General features: G+C 39.8%; 1 protein-coding gene across 16 annotated transcripts in view; it reads left to right on the top strand.

Moving 5' to 3' along the window:
• Positions 1-20,909, top strand: part of KALRN (kalirin RhoGEF kinase) — a 467,424-nt gene that overhangs the window by 305,558 nt on the left and 140,957 nt on the right. For 14 of the 16 annotated variants that reach the window (XM_030277125.4, XM_030277129.4, XM_030277132.4 and 11 more), the window contains 8 exons: positions 4,141-4,307; positions 10,223-10,342; positions 12,912-13,130; positions 15,990-16,139; positions 17,072-17,186; positions 17,541-17,656; positions 18,225-18,347; positions 20,643-20,825. In XM_030277125.4, coding sequence (XP_030132985.4) covers positions 4,141-4,307; positions 10,223-10,342; positions 12,912-13,130; positions 15,990-16,139; positions 17,072-17,186; positions 17,541-17,656; positions 18,225-18,347; positions 20,643-20,825 — 1,193 coding nt within the window. The remainder of the gene's footprint in view (positions 1-4,140; positions 4,308-10,222; positions 10,343-12,911; positions 13,131-15,989; positions 16,140-17,071; positions 17,187-17,540; positions 17,657-18,224; positions 18,348-20,642; positions 20,826-20,909) is intronic. The other 2 variants (XM_030277127.4, XM_030277140.4) reach the window with 1 other exon arrangement.

Raw genomic sequence — 20,909 nt, 5'->3', positions numbered from 1 at the left:
TGATTTTTAGAAAATAAAAAATAAATTCTATGTTTGTCAAGAAGTTAGAAACTACTTCTTTTAGATTGCTGACAAAAGGTTAGCAACTCAATGAATTGACTTGTAAAATGTCTTTGTAAGATTCTCTAGGGCCACTTTCTATGAAGCCTACCTAATAAAAATCCACTGCTCTCAAAAGCAGGGAAGCAGAAGTCCCATGGGGATGTAGAGTAACTGTAGTCAGTCAAAGGTAATGGCCATGTCTACTATGCATGGAATGCTAAATGCTGGGAGAATGGAAAAATAAGGGAGAAAGATAGTACTTGGGAGCCTACTGCTTCTTACTTCAATAAAGAACAGTTATACTTCATAAAAAGGGGATTGAATTTTACTCCCTCTTCCTGAATCCTTTATCATAGCCATTCAGGGCATAGGGTAGGGGATGATTGTTCTTAACTGCCAGAGTTGAAAACTTGCAGAGGTTCTGGGAAATCAGCTGCTATTCCTGCTTCCTGTTGTACACTGTCACCACTGCTACAATCAAAACTCAGCTGTAGCTATAGAATATAGAGCCAGAAAAAAAATGTGATTTTCCAGAGCCATTCTGCCTAACCAGCCACCCTTAACTGACCACGTTTCTTCCCTTCCGTATAACTCTCTTTGAGCTTTATTCTTTTCAACATACCACACAGGAGACTGACTTATTTTTGATCACTCTCTAGTTTGTCTTGGAGGTCTTTAAGCCAGCAAGTCTGTCAGATAAAATTACATTCATGTGCTGCCATTGATGATGTGTTTTTCACTTGGAGGTCTTGAGGAGGTAGAAAAAGAAGGTTTTGGACATTCAGCCATGATTTTTGCATGTCTGATACAGACTTGGAGCAGTGACCCTTACTAGGCTGTGGAGTATCTGGCAATCCCTGTGAACATTCTTATGGTGATACAATAAATTCAGTGGTTCTGTCCTGCACCAGACTCTGTGGATATTGAGGGCAACCATACAATCAGGCTTCTCTGCAAGCCCAGTATTTCCAAAGTTCCATCCAGCTCAGGGTTATGATCCTGTGATTCTTTCGAATACTCCAGCTCATGCAAGTGAGCCTGGATTAGACTGTTTTCTCCATCAGAATAATTATTTTTTAAAGAAATGTTTGGTTTTGTTAGGGAATAGGTAAGATCTGGAATTCAGGTTATATTTCCTGAAATTTTGCAGTACTTGCAAATTGTTGCTAAAATCTGTGTCAATCAGGAAACATATTTATATGTAGAGAATATTATAATAATAGTCTCAACAAGATTGGAGTTTTTAATGAGCTAGCCCTTTTTGTTTCAAGGAACATATTTGCTTTTTTTTCTATTTGATTTTAGCTCTACTGCTGGTAGCAAAGCTGAATATGTAGGTAAATATTAGCAGAAATGGTTATTGGTTTTTCTGGATTCCTAACTCAATATGTTGAAGAAGCCTGGTGTTTCCAAAAGTGACAACCTGGACAATTCTGAGAAATCCACTTCCCACAGAAAGTTTAGGATAATTATTCAGAAGTAATTCAGCACTTGGGCCCAAGCTGTGGTGCTGACATGCTTAGGTAATTTATTAGCATATGCACCTTAGTTAGTCTGATTCTAGGCGTTCAAAGCAGTTGCACTCTAATAGCTGGTTAATTGATTGTGCAAATTTATTTGATTATAATAAAGTCCATTTGCATTGTCAATATCATTGTCAAAATGAGCTCCCAGTTGGGGTCTCTAATGGTTTACAGAGCTCCTTTTTATATCTTAGACAAATGGCTTCTAAGTCAAACCTGAAATACACTGTAGAGCTGAAGTTGGGGATATTTATTCAGTACTTGCCTGATATGTGTAAGATTAAAAGTCCTTTTGCTTCCTGGTCATCAAGCTAACATTGTTCACCTCTTTTCCAAGTGTTGCATTGCTTAAAAGGGAAGCAGAAATCTATTTCATTTGCTTTGTGATGTCCTTTATAGTTAATATTGCAAAGAAGAGAAAATAAACTCTGCTATCACAGGTTCTTAATATTTCAGCATAAAGTAGGTTTAAAGCAATTTCAAAACAGTTTTGACAGTTTAAAAAGCAATACCCCTTCCTTAGACTGAATTGTATCTCACACTGCAAGCAGTTCAGGTGTCACTAATGTATGTTTTGTAGGATGTCAGTTAGTGTGGCTCAGTACTCTTTCCTGTAGGATTTTGAAAAAACATTTTCAATTCAATATCACTCACTTGACATCTGCTGCACTGTTTGAAGCAGTAGAAGCAAATGGCAACCAAGTTCATTTTATCAGAAAGTCAGCTGTGCTTTTCCAGCTGTCAAAACACAATGTAAAGATAGTACGTATGAAATTATTCAGGAAACAAGGCTTTCTATTTTGCCAACCAATACTTGAGAAGAAAAAGCACTCTCACCACATGTGCTGGCATCACAGAATAAATCCGTGTGACATGTGACAAGCAGGAAAGGGCAGATCATTCATCATGGGGAGCACACACTGCCCTTGGATAGCATCCCAGGCAGTTCCCTGGTTGCTGCTGATGAGCGAGCACGATCAGAGCTGCACCAGCTGAGTGTGCGGGAGGGAAAGCTGTGCATTTAATACCCAGTAGGTGTGGTGAAGTCAAGCATACAAAAAGCCATCATGTCCTCAGGATACAGAACCATATGCAGGCTAATTGCAGCAACAATGCCTGGTGTCTGGCAATTGAAAATAACTTCACTCCCAAGAATAGAAACATATATTAAATTTCCAGTTTTAAATGGGAAGCCAGGGGCCATTCCCCTTTATTTGGTAATGAAGGAACTGTTTTGTTTTGGCTGGGAACGGGAATAAGCCACTCATTTGCATTCCCATGTGCTTTTTCTGATAAAACCAGACACCAGGAAAAGGGATAGGATTATTATTAAGTGTTTATTTTGTGTGCTGTACTGTGTAGATACCACTGAATGAAATTCATGAGTCTCTGAGGAGGATAAAGAGGGAGGTAAAGACAACTTTCTAAATGGTTTTCAAAAATACTGTCCAAGACTTTTTTCAGCAGCTTCTAATTAACACATTTCTTTTTTAATGCTGTGTTATTCTGTTGAATCAAATGGCTTTGGAGGAAAGTGCAGTGTTTTCTCAGCATTACTGCAATCTTATTTTTATGTTAGGTTCCTTATCCTTCCTGCTTCAAGGCCAATGGCAAAATTCCAGTAGACCTTCATAAGGGAAGAGTTAGGACATTATTAGTTTGCAGTCCCAGGGGCTGCAGTAACACAGGATGACATCATATTTCCTCCAGGCCAAACCTTCCAGTTGCACTGGTAGTGAACCCAGCACTGCAGTTGCATCAGTGGCACCCAGAAGGCAGGTGTGAAGCTCTGCACTGTATTTCACGTAACCACTACACACAAGGTCACAGTGTCAGGAAAACATTCAGGAAGTAGGAAGGCTCAGGAAGTCTCAATTTCAATCTCCTGATCAAGTCAGGGCTATGAAATCAGACCAGGCCTTTGAGGGGTTAGCAAGTTCATGTAGGATACAAGAGAGGGGGATGTGGTACTAAGACACCCTTTCTCTTTGCTGTGTGAGGATTGGACAAAAGTCAGTCTGTGGAATAATGCTGAATGAACTAAAGTCTGATTTCAACTAATTTATTGATGAGGATCCTCTGCAAGCATCCAGATAGAAAAATATTTTCCCTATGGAGTTCTCTGCACTTGTAGCACTACTGTAGATCTATTTGACTTTTCTATTTTCTCCCTTATCTCTTTTCTCTTCTGTTTTTTTTTTTTTTCCAGTATACATTTCCAAAGTATAAGTTTGTGAATTACCCTAAAAAATTGAGGATTTTTGTCTTTTTTCTTAATTTGATTTTAATGCAACTTTTTGAGCAAGACTGTGCTTAAGTCAGTCCAACTAGCCAGATGCTGATGAGTCAGATGAGCAATGACCACCAGAGAAACACCACTTTGTAGAAAAATGTAGTGATGAAGATTAGGGAGCTGTGGAAACCAAATATTACATGTGAGAAAGTTAAGTGAGAACAGATTACTCAGACAGTTGCAAATCAATGTGTTAAATAACAAAAAAATTTGAAGTTCCCAGTTATGCAAAATTGAAATTTCAAGTAAGTGCAATAATCTCTCTCTCTCTGCATGTTACAGGCATTGAGCTGATCTGTGAAAAAGACATTGATCTTGCAACCCAGGTTCAAGAACTGCTGGAATTTCTTCACGAGAAACAGCACGAGCTGGAGCTCAATGCTGACCAAACTCACAAGAGGTTAGAGCAGTGCCTGCAGCTCCGGCACCTCCAGGCTGAGGTCAAGCAGGTGAGAGTTTTCAACCACACATGAGGGGCTTGAGGGCCTTTTCAGCCATTGCATACATCCACACTGCTAAGCCAGTGTCTGCCAAGGGACAGACCTTTAGGTGCGCAGTCTAAATCCCCCTTTCCTTAACAGTACTTGATCTGCTGACATGTTACAGAATGGTCCTTTGCAAATAAGAAGGGGTTCTGCTCTCCCAAGTGTGCCTGGTTTTGGTTTCAAGAGTAGTCATAGGAATTCTGTGCAGAGCTGACCACTTACCTTCTCAAATGGAGAAACAGCCTCAGACTCCAATAATTATTTGATTTGTGGCCCAGATTTAAGCTGAGGTGGAAAACAGGCCCAAAGCAAAGGAAACTGAGCTGTGAGGCCTAAGTATGATGTTACATTAGTTTCACCTTTTCATTTATTGCTATACATCTGTTGTCTTGCAGGAATCTTTAGCTTCCAGTTTAACTTAATCTTCCGGTGATTTAAAAAATCCTGTCAGTGGTCTCTAGATCCCAGGACTTGTTTAGACATCTTAGTATTATTAAATTGCCTTTCTTTCAGATTTCATCCTAGCATAGACAGTCATGTTCTGCCTCCCTTGGTTTTCCCTAGCGTTTAATTTGGATGCCTTCTATTTCTTTGTTTCCCTTTGCTGCACAGGATAACATTACACTTCCTGCTTCCTAGCCCATAGGTGGCTTCACACTCTAGTGTATGTCTGCCTTTTTATTGAACGTTCTTGATTTCACAAGGAAAACCAAGAATATTTTTCCAGACATGTGGAATATTCAGTTTTCCATTTTACTAAACAAATAGGTGGGTTGGGGGGTGGTGTTGGGACAAGTGTCCAAATTCTACAAGGTGTTCATGAAAGATATCTGCTCATTTGTTTACTTAAACACATACACATGTTCTCTGAATGCTCAGTACATATGATCATAAATATTTACTTTTGATGACAGGGTAACTGAGTGATGCTTTATCTGAATTGCTTTATCATTGCCACCAAAAGAAATCCTTCACACTCAGCAAACTGGCAGCACTAACAGCAAAGAAAACTACGTTTTCTTTCTAAGTCCACTTGGATGTGAATATTTTTCAACTCTACCTAAAAGTGGCATAGAACTCTCCTAATTTTTATTTTTTAAATATGGTCATTTTGCATTTGTGATTATTGAAGATCAGCTTCTCACAAAGTTCTGGATCTCTGTAGACTACTTGGCTTTCTTCTGAAAAATAAGAAAACAAATCAAGCAAAACTCAGAAACGCTCTGTGATATTTATAACCACATCTTAACATGATTATGAAGTATATACTTTTTTTTTCTTATAGGTTTCTGAGTTTTCTTATACCCAGCTTAGCTAAGCCTGGAGGTATATGTCATAGGTTTATGGTAAAGCAGAGCCATTTTAATTTATGACAGAAAGCAGAGAAGAGTTACATGTGTAGCAGAAAGACTAAAGATGAAGGTTGCCCACTTGTCTGGGATGGAGTTCAGTCAGCACCCTGGCTGCTCCTGCAGCCATTCAGTGGCAGTGCAGCACTTTCTGCAGGTACCTGATGTTATTTACCTTATTATCAAATATCTGCTAGTCCTTAACTATTTTACAACTGAAATCTACCCAAAGGAAGTGGCTATAGAACTGAGCTAATACTTATTGTGAGAGAACAGCTGCCTTGAATTAGTATTTGCCTAAAAGAGCTTGGGACCATCAGAGGCTTTGTTATTATGTGACCTCTCAGCAAACCAGTAGTGAAAAAACATTTTATTTGTTCAGCTGAATACTAAGCGCCCCTTCGCTTGTTAACTTATAAATTACCACAGCTACAATCTCCCTTAGAAAGAGGCAAGTTAAAGTATTTCTATGTCCTATCTCCTTGGTTTCCTGTAAATGAGTCATGTTCCCAACCATTTAATGAAATTGGGAAATGTATTGATTTTGGCTTGCACTTCATCTCCAGTCTGGACCAGGTTTCCTTCACTTTCAGTTTAGTGCATCTGAGATGATGGATGATCTCATTACCAAATTGCTCTTTCTCTTGTGAATGAGTTGAGATGTGGTTGTTGCAAGACACCTCCTGTAGCTGTGTTAAGTTCTGCTGACAGAGTAAAATTGGTCAAAGCTGCTACATGTACATGTGTTTGCATTTTGATATAATAGCTCATGGAAAAAAAAAGTCTTTTAACTGTCTCTATCTATTTAAGTTTCATTTACCAGAGATTTCTGCTTTGTATCATATGCACCAAGGATTTGAATGCCAAGACAATGAATTTAAGTTTGGGGCCATTATAGTGGAACAATTCCAAATGTGATGTTCTGTGAACTGCTTTAGAGCGGAAATAGTAAAGATCAGTAATTCACAAGGTCTTTGTTATTAAGAAAAATTCTGCCCAAGCCTGATTTTCCCTCATTTGGATCCTACTCATTTCTGACAGAAATGATAGAGCTTGGACTGCTTACATAAAAGTAATAACAGAATAGATTTGTGGAGATCAGTTTAAAAAAACAAACTCTAATGCTGTGCCTGCAGCTGTTTGGCTTCCTTATCCCCTTAATTTATCTTTGTATGGTTTGGGCTTTTTCTTTTAATAAGTTTTGAACTTGAACTAATTTGCTCCAAGATATCCTCAAGGTGTCCCACTGTACTTGCTTTCCAGGTTGTTTTGAAGTATATTTGATCCTTTTGATGTGCTTGTTATCCATCTATTTGTTGCTGTTTGGCATTAGATTTGCTTAAAAAAATATATGTCCAAAGGATGATGGGAAGTAGTAATTTGAGAGACACCAAATATATTTGTTTTTCCCTAATCTAATGTCAAATAGCTTCTGGAAAACTGATGCAGTTTTAAACATGGTTAAAATTACCAGAAGCTGTCCTTGATGGTTGGGTCTGTGTTAGTAAAAGCTTCTGAAGGAAGCTGTAAAGGGTCTGGAGGTGTAAAAGATTCACTTATATTGTTTTGTCTTCTAAACTTAAAAATCTTTTCTTATCTGACTGGACAGGTATCCATAGCAAGGCCCTAAGTCTTTTTTAGAAACATGAAGGAAGATATTCTGACCAAACTGAGCAGTAGATAAAAGCCCTGCATGGTACAGAGCTCTCATTTCTTAAGAATGGCTGCTCAAGGGGTGCCTCAATCTTTATTTTTCCTGTAGAGTCTGACTCCGTGCTAAGTGAAGATGGCAGAGTTCCAAGGGAAAAATTAGGAGTTTTAGAAGAATTTGGTACTATTATTTAATTACAGAGAACCCCTGTACAGGAGCATAGCCTCCCTAAAGCAAATTGGAGTCAGAGGTGGGAGTTGTTTCAGAGTTGTGGTGGTTGCCCTGTTAAACAACCCATGCCTTGAAGTAAAATTGTTCTCCAGTGACAAGTGGCTTTTATATAAGATCCCATAAAAGTGTTTCTGCTTCTCTGTTATAAAAAATTGTTAGGGTGTATAAGAAAGTCTTTGAAGACTTATTTAACTCCAGAATTATTTAATCATTTCTTCTGCAAAGCTGATAAAATCTGTAATTTGTAGAAAGTGTCTGTTTAAAGCTATCTTTTAGGGTTGGCCTGTCTGCACATTGCTAAATAATGGTGAAACTATTAATGCAGGAAATAATCATAGAAGTGCTTTAGTCCTGTATTAGGAGCTTTTCTGTACATTTTAATGAAAAGGTATTAAGCACTATATGAGTAGAGGTCAATTTGTGAGCAGGTCTTGTAAACCAGATACAAATGTGTAAATGCCCCCTTCCAGCCAGTTCCCTATTCTAAACCAGGGACACAAAGGATATCTCTGCAAGGGATATCTTTTGAACTTAAACTTAAGAAGCTTTGGTTGTGCAACTGAAAATTTTTTCTCCTTACTGTATGTAAATAACACAAGTAAGAGAAAAAACATTACTATGAAAATAGCCAATGCAAATGTCAGGTGAGGCTCCAACATTTAAATGCCAGACTTCTCAAAGTAGAAAAGGGTGACTGTGCAAATGCTTCCAGGAGAAATTTGCTAGTGTTTGGGTGCTCCTTGGGCCTGAAAAATGGGATGTAGGAACCCCAGAATGGGTGTCCAACCCCACACTCTGGGGGAAGGAGAGGGGGCAACTGCTCAGGGGTGGCAGCAGCCTTGGTCAGGAGCAGTGCTGGCAATATTGCTGGCACATGGAATCCACCAGGCCACCTGAACTGCTTTTTCCCTGGATAATTTGAGGCTGCAAGACTCCTGAAAAGAGGGATGAATATGTGTTGTTAACACAAGAGGAAACCTGGCAGACTGGTTGTGTGGTGTCTCTTCCTAATCAAGTTGCTTTGTTTTAAGACTGAGTTTCCATGGTTTTTTAGTGATGTTTCACTATTTAGAGGCTCAGATATTTGTGTGAAATCTGTGTCAAACTGTGGGAGTTTTTGAAAAATTCAGCTGAAATGAAAGATGTTCCACAAAGGAAAAAAAATGCCGTATTTTTAGCATACTCACTCAGTATTTTCTACATTCCAAATAGTCCAAGGCTGGGTGTCTTGCAGTATGTAAAACATGAAAGCATGTCTTGCCTCGTGATGTCCTCAATTCAGGCTTTTTCCAGGTTCAGTGATCCTTTGGTTAACTTCAGAGTTTGGTACCATGCAGTTGGTAAAAATGCAAGGTTTGAGTCTGATGGGTTATAGAAAATGCCAGACAATACAATTTCCACATGATAACTGCTTTTTCTTTAAAGTGTGATGCATTTACCACAGGAACAATTACACCTGCTGATGAAAGAGAAATGAATTAAATTAAATCTTCCACACTGTTGTACTGAGCAGAATGTAATTTTCTACAAATTAGGGTCAGCTACATGTATAGATGTCTCCCTTTTTTCTCCTAGGGAAAATTAATTTTTTACCCTATAGGGAACTGAATGGCACTAACTAGGTTGATGCATGATGTAGGGGTGAAAAACAAAGCAATAAAAAAATCCCTGTTTCCTCCAGGCAATTAATGGATTACTTTTAGAAAATGATAGTACAAAAGGGAAATTCCTATGTAGACTATTGCAGAAAAGTCAATTTTGGAAATCATGAGCTAAATTTAGGGCAGTGATTGAGCAGTCAGGATTTCTTGTGGATCTGTGAATTGGACTCAGCAATTTTCTGGCTTTGCTGCACTAATATGACACCTTCACAGGTAGAAAAAAGGCTTTGAGACATCGCAGGAAAGAACTTGCATGTGTGTTCTGGGTGCTAATTTCCTAAACACATGTCTTAAAATAGCAGAAAATGTTGCTGCTTACATGAGTGAGTACAAGCTTGATGAATTAATTATGTACATTTAGGATGTGATTCTGCAGTCATTACAACATGGATTGCATGTCTACAAATAATTTTAACATGTCTGAAGTAAAGCCTCTTGATTAAACACAAAATGCAAGACTTGATATTTTTTCCTAGCTGTGTTCAGGTGGGAACTCCAACTGCATCTTAACTCCATGCCAAATGAATCCAGCTGTGTCCTTTCCCTCCTCCCCACTAAGCTCAGACTTTTGTGTCTGAAAGACACATAGGCAACCTAAGCAGAAAGGTGTTGCAAAATCTATGATTCCTGTTGGAAATTTTAAAATATGTTTAAATTCAAATCTCCCTCATTATGCTTCGTGGTTTTGCCCTGGGGTATTTGCATAGGGGCCCATTCATTTTTGTGATCAAACCTTGAAAATGAGTGTTCTTTGCTATCCAAATATCCATGTAAGGGGAGTTTAATTCTTCAAGCAATAACTTTTTCAATAAGATCTTTGTCTGTTAAAACTGTGTGTCATTAAGACCTTATGCTAGGATTTCTTTCCGCTAACAGCTTCAGCCCAAGACCACACTTGTTCAGGCAGGCTGAAGCATTTCCTGAAATGTGACTGCATAAACCCTGGTACTGAAGCAACCTTTCCATGAGCACATCCTTTGTTTGCAGGTGCTTGGCTGGATCAGGAATGGGGAGTCGATGCTCAACGCCAGCCTGGTCAATGCCAGCTCCCTGTCGGAGGCTGAGCAGCTCCAGCGGGAGCACGAGCAGTTCCAGCTCGCCATAGAGGTAACACCAACAACTTCACTTTGTTTCTCCTTCCCAGGTGAACATCACACAAAAGGTTATGTCATGGGCATCAATCATTGCTTTCTTGAAGGAAGGGGAGGAATAGAGGCTTTAGAAAATCGTTAAACTCGTAATGTAGCCAGCAGCTAATAGTGAAACAAATTATTTATCACCTGCAGCAAATTCTTCTGCTGCCAGATATCAGCTTTTCCATTCATGAAAATGACACTCAGGCATCTCCTGATAATTTCTTTGATAAAAAATTAAGACGATTGAAATTCATAAAATTATCTGAAATGGGAAAAGTTTTCTTTCCACATCCAAAGTACGGAGATCATTCCATAGCATTCATTTGTCAATATTTTTTACTGGATAATGCTCTCAAACTAAATAATCTTTCATTCAGTTTTCCATTCATGAACACCAGAAAAGAAACTCATTCCAACCCTCATCCTCTAACAACTTTGACAAAGAGGCAAGGGGGGAAATTTTTAAGAATGGACTCCTAAACTGATTTTCCCCCTTCTTGTTCTGGAGTAACAACACATCTTTGACCTGGCCCTTGGAAAGTGATTGTGAGCCAACCCATTTGCCTCGCACACAAGGCCAGGAGGAAGGACCCCTGCTCTGAGCAGCTTTCCTTTGAATGAGAAGGTAGTGAAGGGCTAAGGTCTGCCCTGAGCAGGGCTCTAGAAGATTCCTAATTAAGCTCAGTGCTTCATATAGCTCTGTTGTTGTGAGCAAGCCCTATACTCACAGAGTTGTTCCAGCTTAAAAGGTGTGTGTGCTTCCCAGATTATATTGATTGTTAGGTTTTTATAGAGAAAAGAACAGCTGAAAAATACTCATATACTTAAAACTAAGCCAAATTTTAAACTCTGCAAGTATGGAGATTTGAAAAGGAGATGCCTGACTGGGGGTGGGAGGTGGGGGGAAGAGGAAGGGATGTCTCCTGGTAAACTTGAAGTTAGTCAGTATGTATTACAGTGATGCTAATAAGTACAGAGTTTAAATCTCAGCTAATGACTTATTTTGATCCAGCTCTGCTCAGAATAACGAAGGAGCAGCTGTTGCAGCTCCTAAAGGAAAAGGAAAAGGAAGAAGTTTTTTATTAATTCTGTATGAGCTGACTGGTACCAAGCTGTGCTGACCACATCTTGGCAGCCACCACCAGACAGCAGTGGAGAACAAGACACCCACTGGCTGAGTTATCACAACTTCTGACATTGGGGAAATGCTTGCATTTGGTGGTGAATGCAAAGTGCAGAGGGAGAAGAGGGTTACACCATAGTAAGAGGGAAATAAGTTTTCAAAAAGAAAAACCCATGAGATTAAATATTTAAAGTATTTAAAGCTCAATATGGGGAAGAGATCAGCAAAGCACACAAGGCAGACTATTCTCTAAAAGCATTCTGGATGTGGAATTGATTTTCAGTTGAAATCCCTCAAAGTCTATTTCAAACAAGTATTACAATTCTGACATCAGTAAAGCAGCTGGATATTAAATTTAACCAGTTGTTCTTGAACATCTTCCTAAGTTTCTGCCAAGTATTAATCTTTTTTGTTTCCTAATAGCTCTCTCTACATTGCATTATTCATCACTGTATTGCCAGATGAATTCAAGCTTTTTTCCAGGTTCATGTTGTAGATCATAAAACTATCACATGAGAATTTGTCAGCAGCAGTTACAAATGGGACATAGCACAGAGGAGTCTGAGAGATTTTAGGGCTTCTGTTCAGAAGATTAAAATCAAATACTGGACTTAACCATGCCTGAACACGGTTACTCAGGAGGCTGTGAAGGGATGGGGACTATTTTAGCAGCCCACGGGGGAAGACATAGCCACCACTTGGTAACTGAGAGGAGCTGGTATAGGCCAGGGAATGGGGCAGATAACTCAGTCCTGCCTGTAAAGTGGCTGCTGAGTAAACTGGGGAATGGTGGAGGGAATGGTTTGACTCTCCCCAGCTCTGACCTTAAAGGTAGGAGCATAAGTGTAATCTCCAATGTGAGTGAACTGACTTTCAGAAATGCATCTTTTAGGGGCTGCTACTTGTGATAAAGTTCATGCCCTTTAGTAAGACATCTTACTTTCTGGCACTGATGTTTTGAACATCTGCACAAGTAAAGCTGCTGATGCCAGGTAAACTGCCTGGCAAGAGCCAAATTAGGGTGATTAGGCCCATAGTTTTCCAGCTGTTTAGAGTTTGCTTTTGGGCTGTAGATTGTGTGGGATGCAGTCAGCACTGAGGCTGGGTGAGAGCTGCCTGCACCAAGCAGTCAGAAAGGACCCCTGGGAACCCCCCACCATGTTACTGCCTAAGGGGCAGTAGCTGACCAGTGGAGCCAACCCATCTTAGCAGTGATTACATGTTCCAAGCTTTATTAACATGTTGCAACTGTGTGTGAATAACTGAAACTAAAATGCTTTGCAGAAAGTGACTGTTAACTGAAGATAACTATGAAAATATTTCACTCTCTCACATCCCCATGCTCACGCCTCGCTTCACCTTTCTACCATACATCTGGCACATCTGTACAACCTCTCTTTCCTCCCCTCATACACAGTCCCTCTTTCATGCCACTTCCTTACAGAAGACACACCAGAGTGCCCTGCAGGTCCAGCAGAAGGCCGAAGTGTTGCTGCAGGCTGGACATTATGATGCTGATGCCATCAGAGAATGTGCTGAGAAGGTGGCCCTGCACTGGCAGCAGCTGATGCTGAAGATGGAGGACAGGCTCAAACTTGTCAATGCCTCTGTGGCCTTTTATAAAACCTCTGAGCAGGTGAGCTGCACAGTGCCATTTCTGAGCCATAGTAAACCAAGTCTGAGTCACTAAAAATTCTTTCTTTGACAATTATTGCAACACAAAAAAAAACCCAAACGCAAATAAAACATAATCCCCTCCTCCCTCAAAAAAAGCCAAAAAAGGAGCAGCAAGCATTTTGTAATAACTTTCATCTCAAAATTTTCCGTGTAGCAATGTAATTCTTAAAGGTGCTATTTTCATTGGGCTTTCTTCAATTTTGCCCTTTCAAACAGGAATAATTTTTTTAATCCCACCATTTTTGTTTCAAGTTCTCATAATACTTAATTTTGAGGAATATAAATCTGCTTTTCCTTGAGAACTGCTTGCAATTAATTAGTTGTTACTTTGTGAGCCAATGTTTTCCCTAGAACTTAAATTACCACCATGCCAGAAAAGATGCCAAGATTTGAAGGGATTTCTCTTAAATCCACCTGCAACACAGATAATTACAGCAGGAGCCCATTATATGCTATCCCAACTCTGCTTCATTCCAGGTGTTCATGAATTGCAAAACACATTCCAGTTGGCTGCTGGCATGGTGGGATTATTCATCCCTTGCACAGGCAGGTGCCCTTTATGCTGTAGTCAGTGAGAATTAGTGTCACAGTGTGGCTACTCGAGCAGCCTTGCCTGATGTCATTTGCTGCAGCCAGGCAGTTGGTGTTAGCAGGGACACTGCAGGAACCTGTGGTTTTACACAAAAGGCAGCAGTGATTGCCAGGACATTTTCTATTGTTATTGCCACACAGTTAGATCCTCAATTAGAGAACCAGACATGGGAAGATTTTTAACACAACTAGATATGTCATTAGGGAAAGAGTGTAGTTTTCCTTAACTTGGAGGCTGGAGATGATCCTTGGGCCACTTTTTGGTGTCATTTGTTTAATGTATTTTTAAGACTGTTTAAGAGGAATCCATTCCTTATAATTAATGTATTTCACTGTGAAGAGTTTCAAACAGATTTACAGTCCCTGATGCATTCAAGATGAAAATGAATTACTGCTAATGGAGGAGTGTGAGAAATGAAAACTGTTAGGGGATTCATTAGAGTTTTAGACAGTTAAATGTACTGGCCAAAATATGCATTGGCAGTAAATTTATCAGTTCAGTCTCTCTTCCTGTTTCCAAGTCTCAGACAAGCACACTGCAGTGCCCACCAGTTCATTCATTGGTTGTGTCTATTCAGCAAATGTGCAGGGCAAAGATCTTTCAGTCTTTGAATGCTCATGAACTCATTCTGCAAGCCTGTCATCTTCTCTTGGGCTGCACAGCTGATCTGCAGTCCTTAAGGGTCTGCTCCGTGACTGCCTGACAGTGGAGTGAATCATTTACCGGATCCTGAATTTTCTGAGCATCCAGAAAAAGGAGCTGAAAGAACAGAGAGAGTGTCACATGCAACCAAACTTTTTCATGCCTGTCTTCCTCAAGTATGTTATGTTCTTGATATTAGTGGTAAAGTCCTGAATTTCAAACGGCCCAGTTTTTCTCTGACTTCATTGACAGCACATTTTATATTCACTTCTCTCATCACCTTAACAGAAAGATGATCTTTGCATATGCATGGACAATTCTTTCTGGAAATACGTGAATCCCAGGCAGTCCATTTATTTTCATTCTTTAAATCACCAAAGTCCAATAGAATGTCAAGGTTTTCAAGAAGTAAGATGGAAACACTTCTGTGCCTTTATAACATGTGAAGCATTTGCTCTCCACTAGATATTTAAGGGATGCTGGTTTGCATCCAAGCAAGAAGATGATTTTAGATTGCCAAGTGCACTGAGTCCTTACATAATGCATAGTGCATAAGCCTGGCAGCAGGATCGTTATCAGCTCACCTTAACTCACCAGTTTTAAAGTGGACTTCAATGTGCTCTTGATCAGATTTACATGAAAATAACCTGTGATAGTGGGGATGATTGGGAGATAACTCTGGAGTCTCCTCCAGACTGTGCTCTTAATAATGTGGGTTTCCCTGAATTATAACTGTGTTTATATTAAAGCTGCAAGAGTGAGCAAGAAAAGGATGGACATTGCTACCTGGATTCCAGCAGTAACTGACTGGGTCATCTCAGCAGCAGAGTCTATAAGAAGAGCCCTTTGGGAAAGAAGAAGAAAGTTCCAAAGTCCTGGAAAACTTTTGCTGTGTCTGCATAGGCCACTGAGAATATTCTCAGGATCTGCAACATAAAAGACTCAGCCTTGTCTGAGGCAAATGCCTAATTTCCAGGCTGTGTTGATTTATTTACCTCATTTCCACCGTTCCACTATTCTACCAAGATGGAACATATGTGTGTGAGCCCTGTGCAGTGGAGTACCTGCATCCACCTAGATTGTGACCTAGATTTAAAGTCTATTGGTTTCCATCAGCCTTTAAAAAAGCTGTATAGGGAGCAAATAAAATATAGCTGAAGAGAATTAATTCCAGGTTCAGGCTTTGTTTCAGGAAAGTAGTTAAGCATGTGCTTTTCTTTAAGAATGTGTTAAGTCCCTTGACTTCAGTAGGATTTAAGCATGTTCTAGAATAGGGATTGTTTCCTGAATGATCCACTGTGGCTGGACTGACTCCTGCCTTGATTCAACCTTTTGTGCTTCCTCCCATTATTCATTAGAAGAGAAGAATGATTTATCAGCCTTAAACCAGATAAATTGTATCCCAAACAGTAAAGATCCCCGCGGGTAAGAAAAGCACCTTGCTCATCCTGTCTAGGGCCGGTTTATACCCAGTGACCCCCATGCTGTGGCCCTTAGAACAAAAATAAATACCCTTGGTCACATGAATGTTCTCTTCCTGGTTATGACTGTGGATAACTGAGTTGTGCTATGGACATGTTTCAGGTGTGCAGCGTGTTAGAGAGTCTGGAGCAGGAATACAGACGGGATGAAGACTGGTGTGGAGGCCGAGATAAACTTGGGCCAGCAGCTGAGATAGACCATGTCATCCCTCTGATCAGCAAACATCTGGAACAGAAAGAGGCTTTTCTCAAGGTCTAATTTTAGTTCTCTAATAAATTAGGAAAACTTTCCATTAAGTGGAGACAATTTAGAGCAGTGTTGGTAAGTTTGAGAGGATGCTCTAATGTGTAGTTCCAGTTCAGCTACTGTCTGTCTGTACAAACCCTAGGCCAGTTTTACTTCGTTAACGCAGGGGTAATGAGCATTATTATGAATACATATCTCAGAGAGATGTCATCAAGACCAGTTAGGTGATGTTTGCCCTTGGAGGATGTTAGTAGTTGTGCCAGTTCAAAGTTCAGTTCCTAAAATTGCACTATAAGTGACAGGTAGTACACATCATTTTGATGTTGGCTTGTAAAAACCATCCAGCATTTCAAATTTTGTCCTCCAAGCCAATAACCGAAGAACTAATAATAAATAACTGAAGCAATTTTGACCCTGCAAGGCAGCACCACGATGGAGACAGAAATTTCTTCCTGCCTTCCAGCTGCTGCTTTGGAAGAAACAGAGATCTCAGAGGCTGACAAGTGAACTGTCAGTCAGCCTCCCACCTGCCACTAAAACTGATACACAACATGAAACTACACTTGCAGTCAAGGCTTAAGAAATTACACCTATAGAGTTGTACATTTTTTGGAACAATGAGTACTTCTCGTGAGAGATGGCTTAGATTAGACAGAAGATATGTGAGGTACCAGTGCTTAGCAAGCAGTTGTATAATTACTGTCATTAATTTGCCTTCATCTATAAAATGAGCTACTATATTAAATATTACTCATGTTTCAATAGGTCAGTGAGACTGTTAGTTTATTAGCTGAGTTTATTGACTCTTAGCTGAAGTTCTCATCTTCCCAGAAAGAGAACTTCTCCTTGCAATATAAGCAAGAACTCCCTTGGTCCCCTTTGCTTTCTTTGCTGATCTTTACGGATTCTTTTTTTTGGGGGGGGGCTGTTTTTCCTAGGCCTGCACCCTGGCCCGGAGGAACGCCGAGGTGTTCCTCAAGTACATCCACAGGAACAACGTCAGCATGCCCGGCGTGGCAAGCCACACCAGGGGGCCCGAGCAGCAGGTCAAAGGTTGGTGCAGTGACAGCACTGAAGGCCTGGTTTGCCTCCCCCTCTGCAGCAGGGTCCTCCTAAAGTCTGGGAATGTGCTCAGAAGGCAAACTCTGTTCTAGCATCATTTCCTTCACCAGATCACTCTGCAGCTACGCTCGCTTTGGGGTGGTTTCTTAAGTGGGCAGTTTGGGGGTTTGGTTTTGGGGTTTTTTTAGCAGCCCCTTTGAATCAATGCCCATTTTTAGGAAATGTGATTCTGGGCTCTCTGCTTTTGGGAATAAGGTTCAGACAAAATGGTTAAATTCATCATTTCATAGCTTGCTTCTGTATGCACTCAAGGAATCCCTAGTCATGCAGATGTTTGCCTTGCAGCCATTCTGAGCGAGCTATTGCAGAGAGAGAATCGGGTCCTTCACTTCTGGACCCTGAAGAAGAGGAGATTAGATCAGTGCCAGCAATATGTTGTCTTTGAGCGCAGTGCCAAGCAGGTAGTGTGAAAACCTTACCTTGTCCCTCTGTCCTGGCAGTGTGTAAAATCTCCTGCATCCTTGTAACGCCCCTGTCACAATCTCAAGTTGTGTTTAAACACTGTAACTTTTGAAAACATGGCAAATATAGATTTTAAAACTTAAGACAATTCCAAAACCTGACAAGAAGAATAACTGGTTTTGTCACCTTGGATTAATTTCTGCATTTGTTCATTTGTTTGAAAATAAATGTAAGCACAAACTTGTTTTATTGAGCTATTTCCGCATGAGAAAACTGTTTTCTCTGCAGATCTTTCTGTATTAGGTGGAATTCCCTACATTCCTTTTTGTCCTAGGAAACACAGAGTACCATTTTGTATCCTTTCCCACCTGCTTTCATTATTTTATTATTTTTTTATGTTCCTAGAAAGTGTTTTAGTATGCAGGGTATTAAGTTCCAATGTATTTGATATTCTTTGTTTAGCAGAGGTTTTTGGTGTTTTTTGGGGTGTTTTTTGTCAGAGGATTAATTATTGAAATGCAAAAACTGTTTGTTTTGTTTTTCCTTTGGTGTTTTTGTCATTCACAGGCTTTAGACTGGATCCAAGAAACAGGCGAATATTACCTCTCTACTCACAACTCCACAGGGGAATCAGCAGAAGAAACTCAGGAACTCCTAAAGGAATATGGGGAATTCAGAGTACCTGCCAAAGTAAACAGTGACTTTAATCTTATTATGCCATCTGCTTTAGTCTGTATTTATGGTCTTGTTTCAATGCCTTAAATCTCTGTAATAATATTCCCTTGACTTTATAGTTACCCTCTGAAAATCCTAGCCCTGCAGATAAATGATTTTTGAGAACTTTTAGCAAGACATAGGCATGAAATGGAGGTTTTCTCCACCCTGGTGAGTTCTGGTTATAGAAAACTTCTGATCAGAAGGATGAGAAAGTCCATTTGCATACAGAGTTCACAGCAATCTAAGACATTCCATCCTGAAGCAATGGCATAGAGTGACTAATTGATCTGAACACATCCAAGGTCACCATGGACTCCTGGTCTCTTTCTTCTGTCTTTAAAACCACAATTTGTCTCACTAATTCCAGCTGGGTTGATCACAGACGATCATTTATCTCATTAGAAATAATCTGCTGATCCCAACAAAGTATTTTAAATAGATGAGTCTTTAAACTCCGGGGTGAACATTTTTGAATACAAAACTGCATTACCAAGAATATATTAATTTATATGGAGCAATTCTGGGAAATCTGGTGAGGTTTACACAGGAATGGTGATTGGATCTGCTTCAGACAAATTAATTCAAACCATAGGTAATTCATAGACAGTGAATCCACAGAGGTATTAAGAGTCTCTGATAAGGATGTAAATTGCAGAGTTGGACTGCTGGAAGACCATGGCTTTGGTATTATGTAGCTACATTTCACTGTGTCCTGAAATTGATCCTCTGTAATCCTTAAATTCCTCCTTAGGCTGTCCGTACTTGCATGGGTTTGATTCACAGGCTTTGTGGTGTTCTTGTCCCCTTCTTTTAGCTTAGCTTGCATGTTTCTGAAAATGTGAGATAGCTAGCAGTGGATGGAAGGTAATTTCTTCAGACAGGACACATATGAAATTCTTTTAACTGCTTCTGAATTCTAACCACTCATAATTGGTCCACCTGAAATTAAATTATGGTTCATAATTTAATTTTTATCAGAATAATCAAAATTCATAACAAAGTTTCCAAATCATTTTGACTCTTGACTTAGCCTAGGATTGAATTTTAGACCTTGTTCATCATCAACCATTACTGGATATTTCTTACACTAAATCTTGCTCCCTCGGACTGTCCTACTGCTGAAGCAGAATATTTTCACCGCGAGGTACAGTCTGGTAAATGCATATCATTCCCAGACTGATATTTTTCTCAAATTAAGCTGTAGCTGAAATCCTTCCTGATCCCAGTAACTTTCTGGCCAAACCAATTGTTTGAAATGCAAAATCACCAGTAGCTTTTGGGAATTAATCACCCTTTAAATATGGCAGGAAGTTAGACTTTTACATCTCCATACCTAGCCTTGCTTAGGTACTCATTTAATTTGTTAGGATTATGTGTGATTCAGCTGTTAATCTATTATGGTGGTGAAAATTCTTGGATTTAGTTTTGTGTTTGAAATCTGCTGGATGTTTTCTGGTCTGATGTGTGTTTGTCCATTTGTGGTCAGATCACTGATAATGCCAAGGACCTGACAATGTGTCTTGCTTCAGGCATGGGGGAACAGCCTCTCTGTCTTTGACCACAGGCTTGCCAGTGCCTCATTTCCTGGATTTGGAATCAGAACTGGAGTTTATAACTGGGTCCTTTGTGCCAGTCTTGACTATGGGGCAGTTAGAGCCTAAGTGGAATAGAAAAGATCTCTGGAAGGTTTGGGAGCTCAGTGTGTGCTTTGGAGTTCAGGCTTCTTTTAGCTGGTAATGTTCTAACTGGACCAAAAATACTGATGGAGGATTTTATCGTAGACCATGAATTTGGATTTAAATTATCTTTGTTTTTGAAACAGACAAGTAATGACTCAAAATCACTCCCTGGGCTGATATGTGGTGTATTAATGACCTTCCTACACAGGTCTGCAGATCCACCAGATATAGACTCAGAGTAGCTAGGTGTACTTTATGAGGTGTGATTTTAAAATCTTGTCTTCTACTCCAAGGCTCACCAAAAATAAGCTCTTGCTTATGGGAAGGAGGCATGTATAACTTCCAACATGTTTTATGTGTTTGTGTCTGTGGGGTTTCAAAAACTTGACTTTCTATCTTCTTCCGCTTCATAAGTGTCCTTATAAAAATGTCATTCCTTTCATGTTTTACTGAAAGTTTGAAGTGTCTGATTCTGTATAAGATGAAATACAGACACTCTTTAATGATGTAAAAATTCTTTTAAATGCTGTGTGAGTTAAAAGCAAAGGAAATAATAATAAAACATAACCAAAGACCATATTTTGGGCAGCAAACAAAGGAGAAAGTGAAGCTCCTCATCCAGCTGGCTGACAGCTTTGTAGAAAAAGGCCACATACACGCCACTGAAATTAGGAAGTGGGTCACCACCGTAGACAAGCGCTACCGGGACTTCTCTCTCAGGATGGGGAAATATCGCTACTCCCTGGAAAAAGCCCTTGGAATCAACCCAGAGGTACTGTAAGACCCAGTCCTGTTGGGGTTTTAGATCAGAGTCACAGAGGAAGGTGAAGCCTGTGGAATGAATGCTGTTGGTTTT

Source organism: Taeniopygia guttata, chromosome 7 (genome assembly GCF_048771995.1).
Source record: "Taeniopygia guttata chromosome 7, bTaeGut7.mat, whole genome shotgun sequence".
Lineage (NCBI taxonomy): Eukaryota > Metazoa > Chordata > Aves > Passeriformes > Estrildidae > Taeniopygia > Taeniopygia guttata.
The sequence above is the reverse complement of the archived record's forward strand: the minus strand, read 5'-3'. Positions and strand labels throughout refer to the sequence as shown.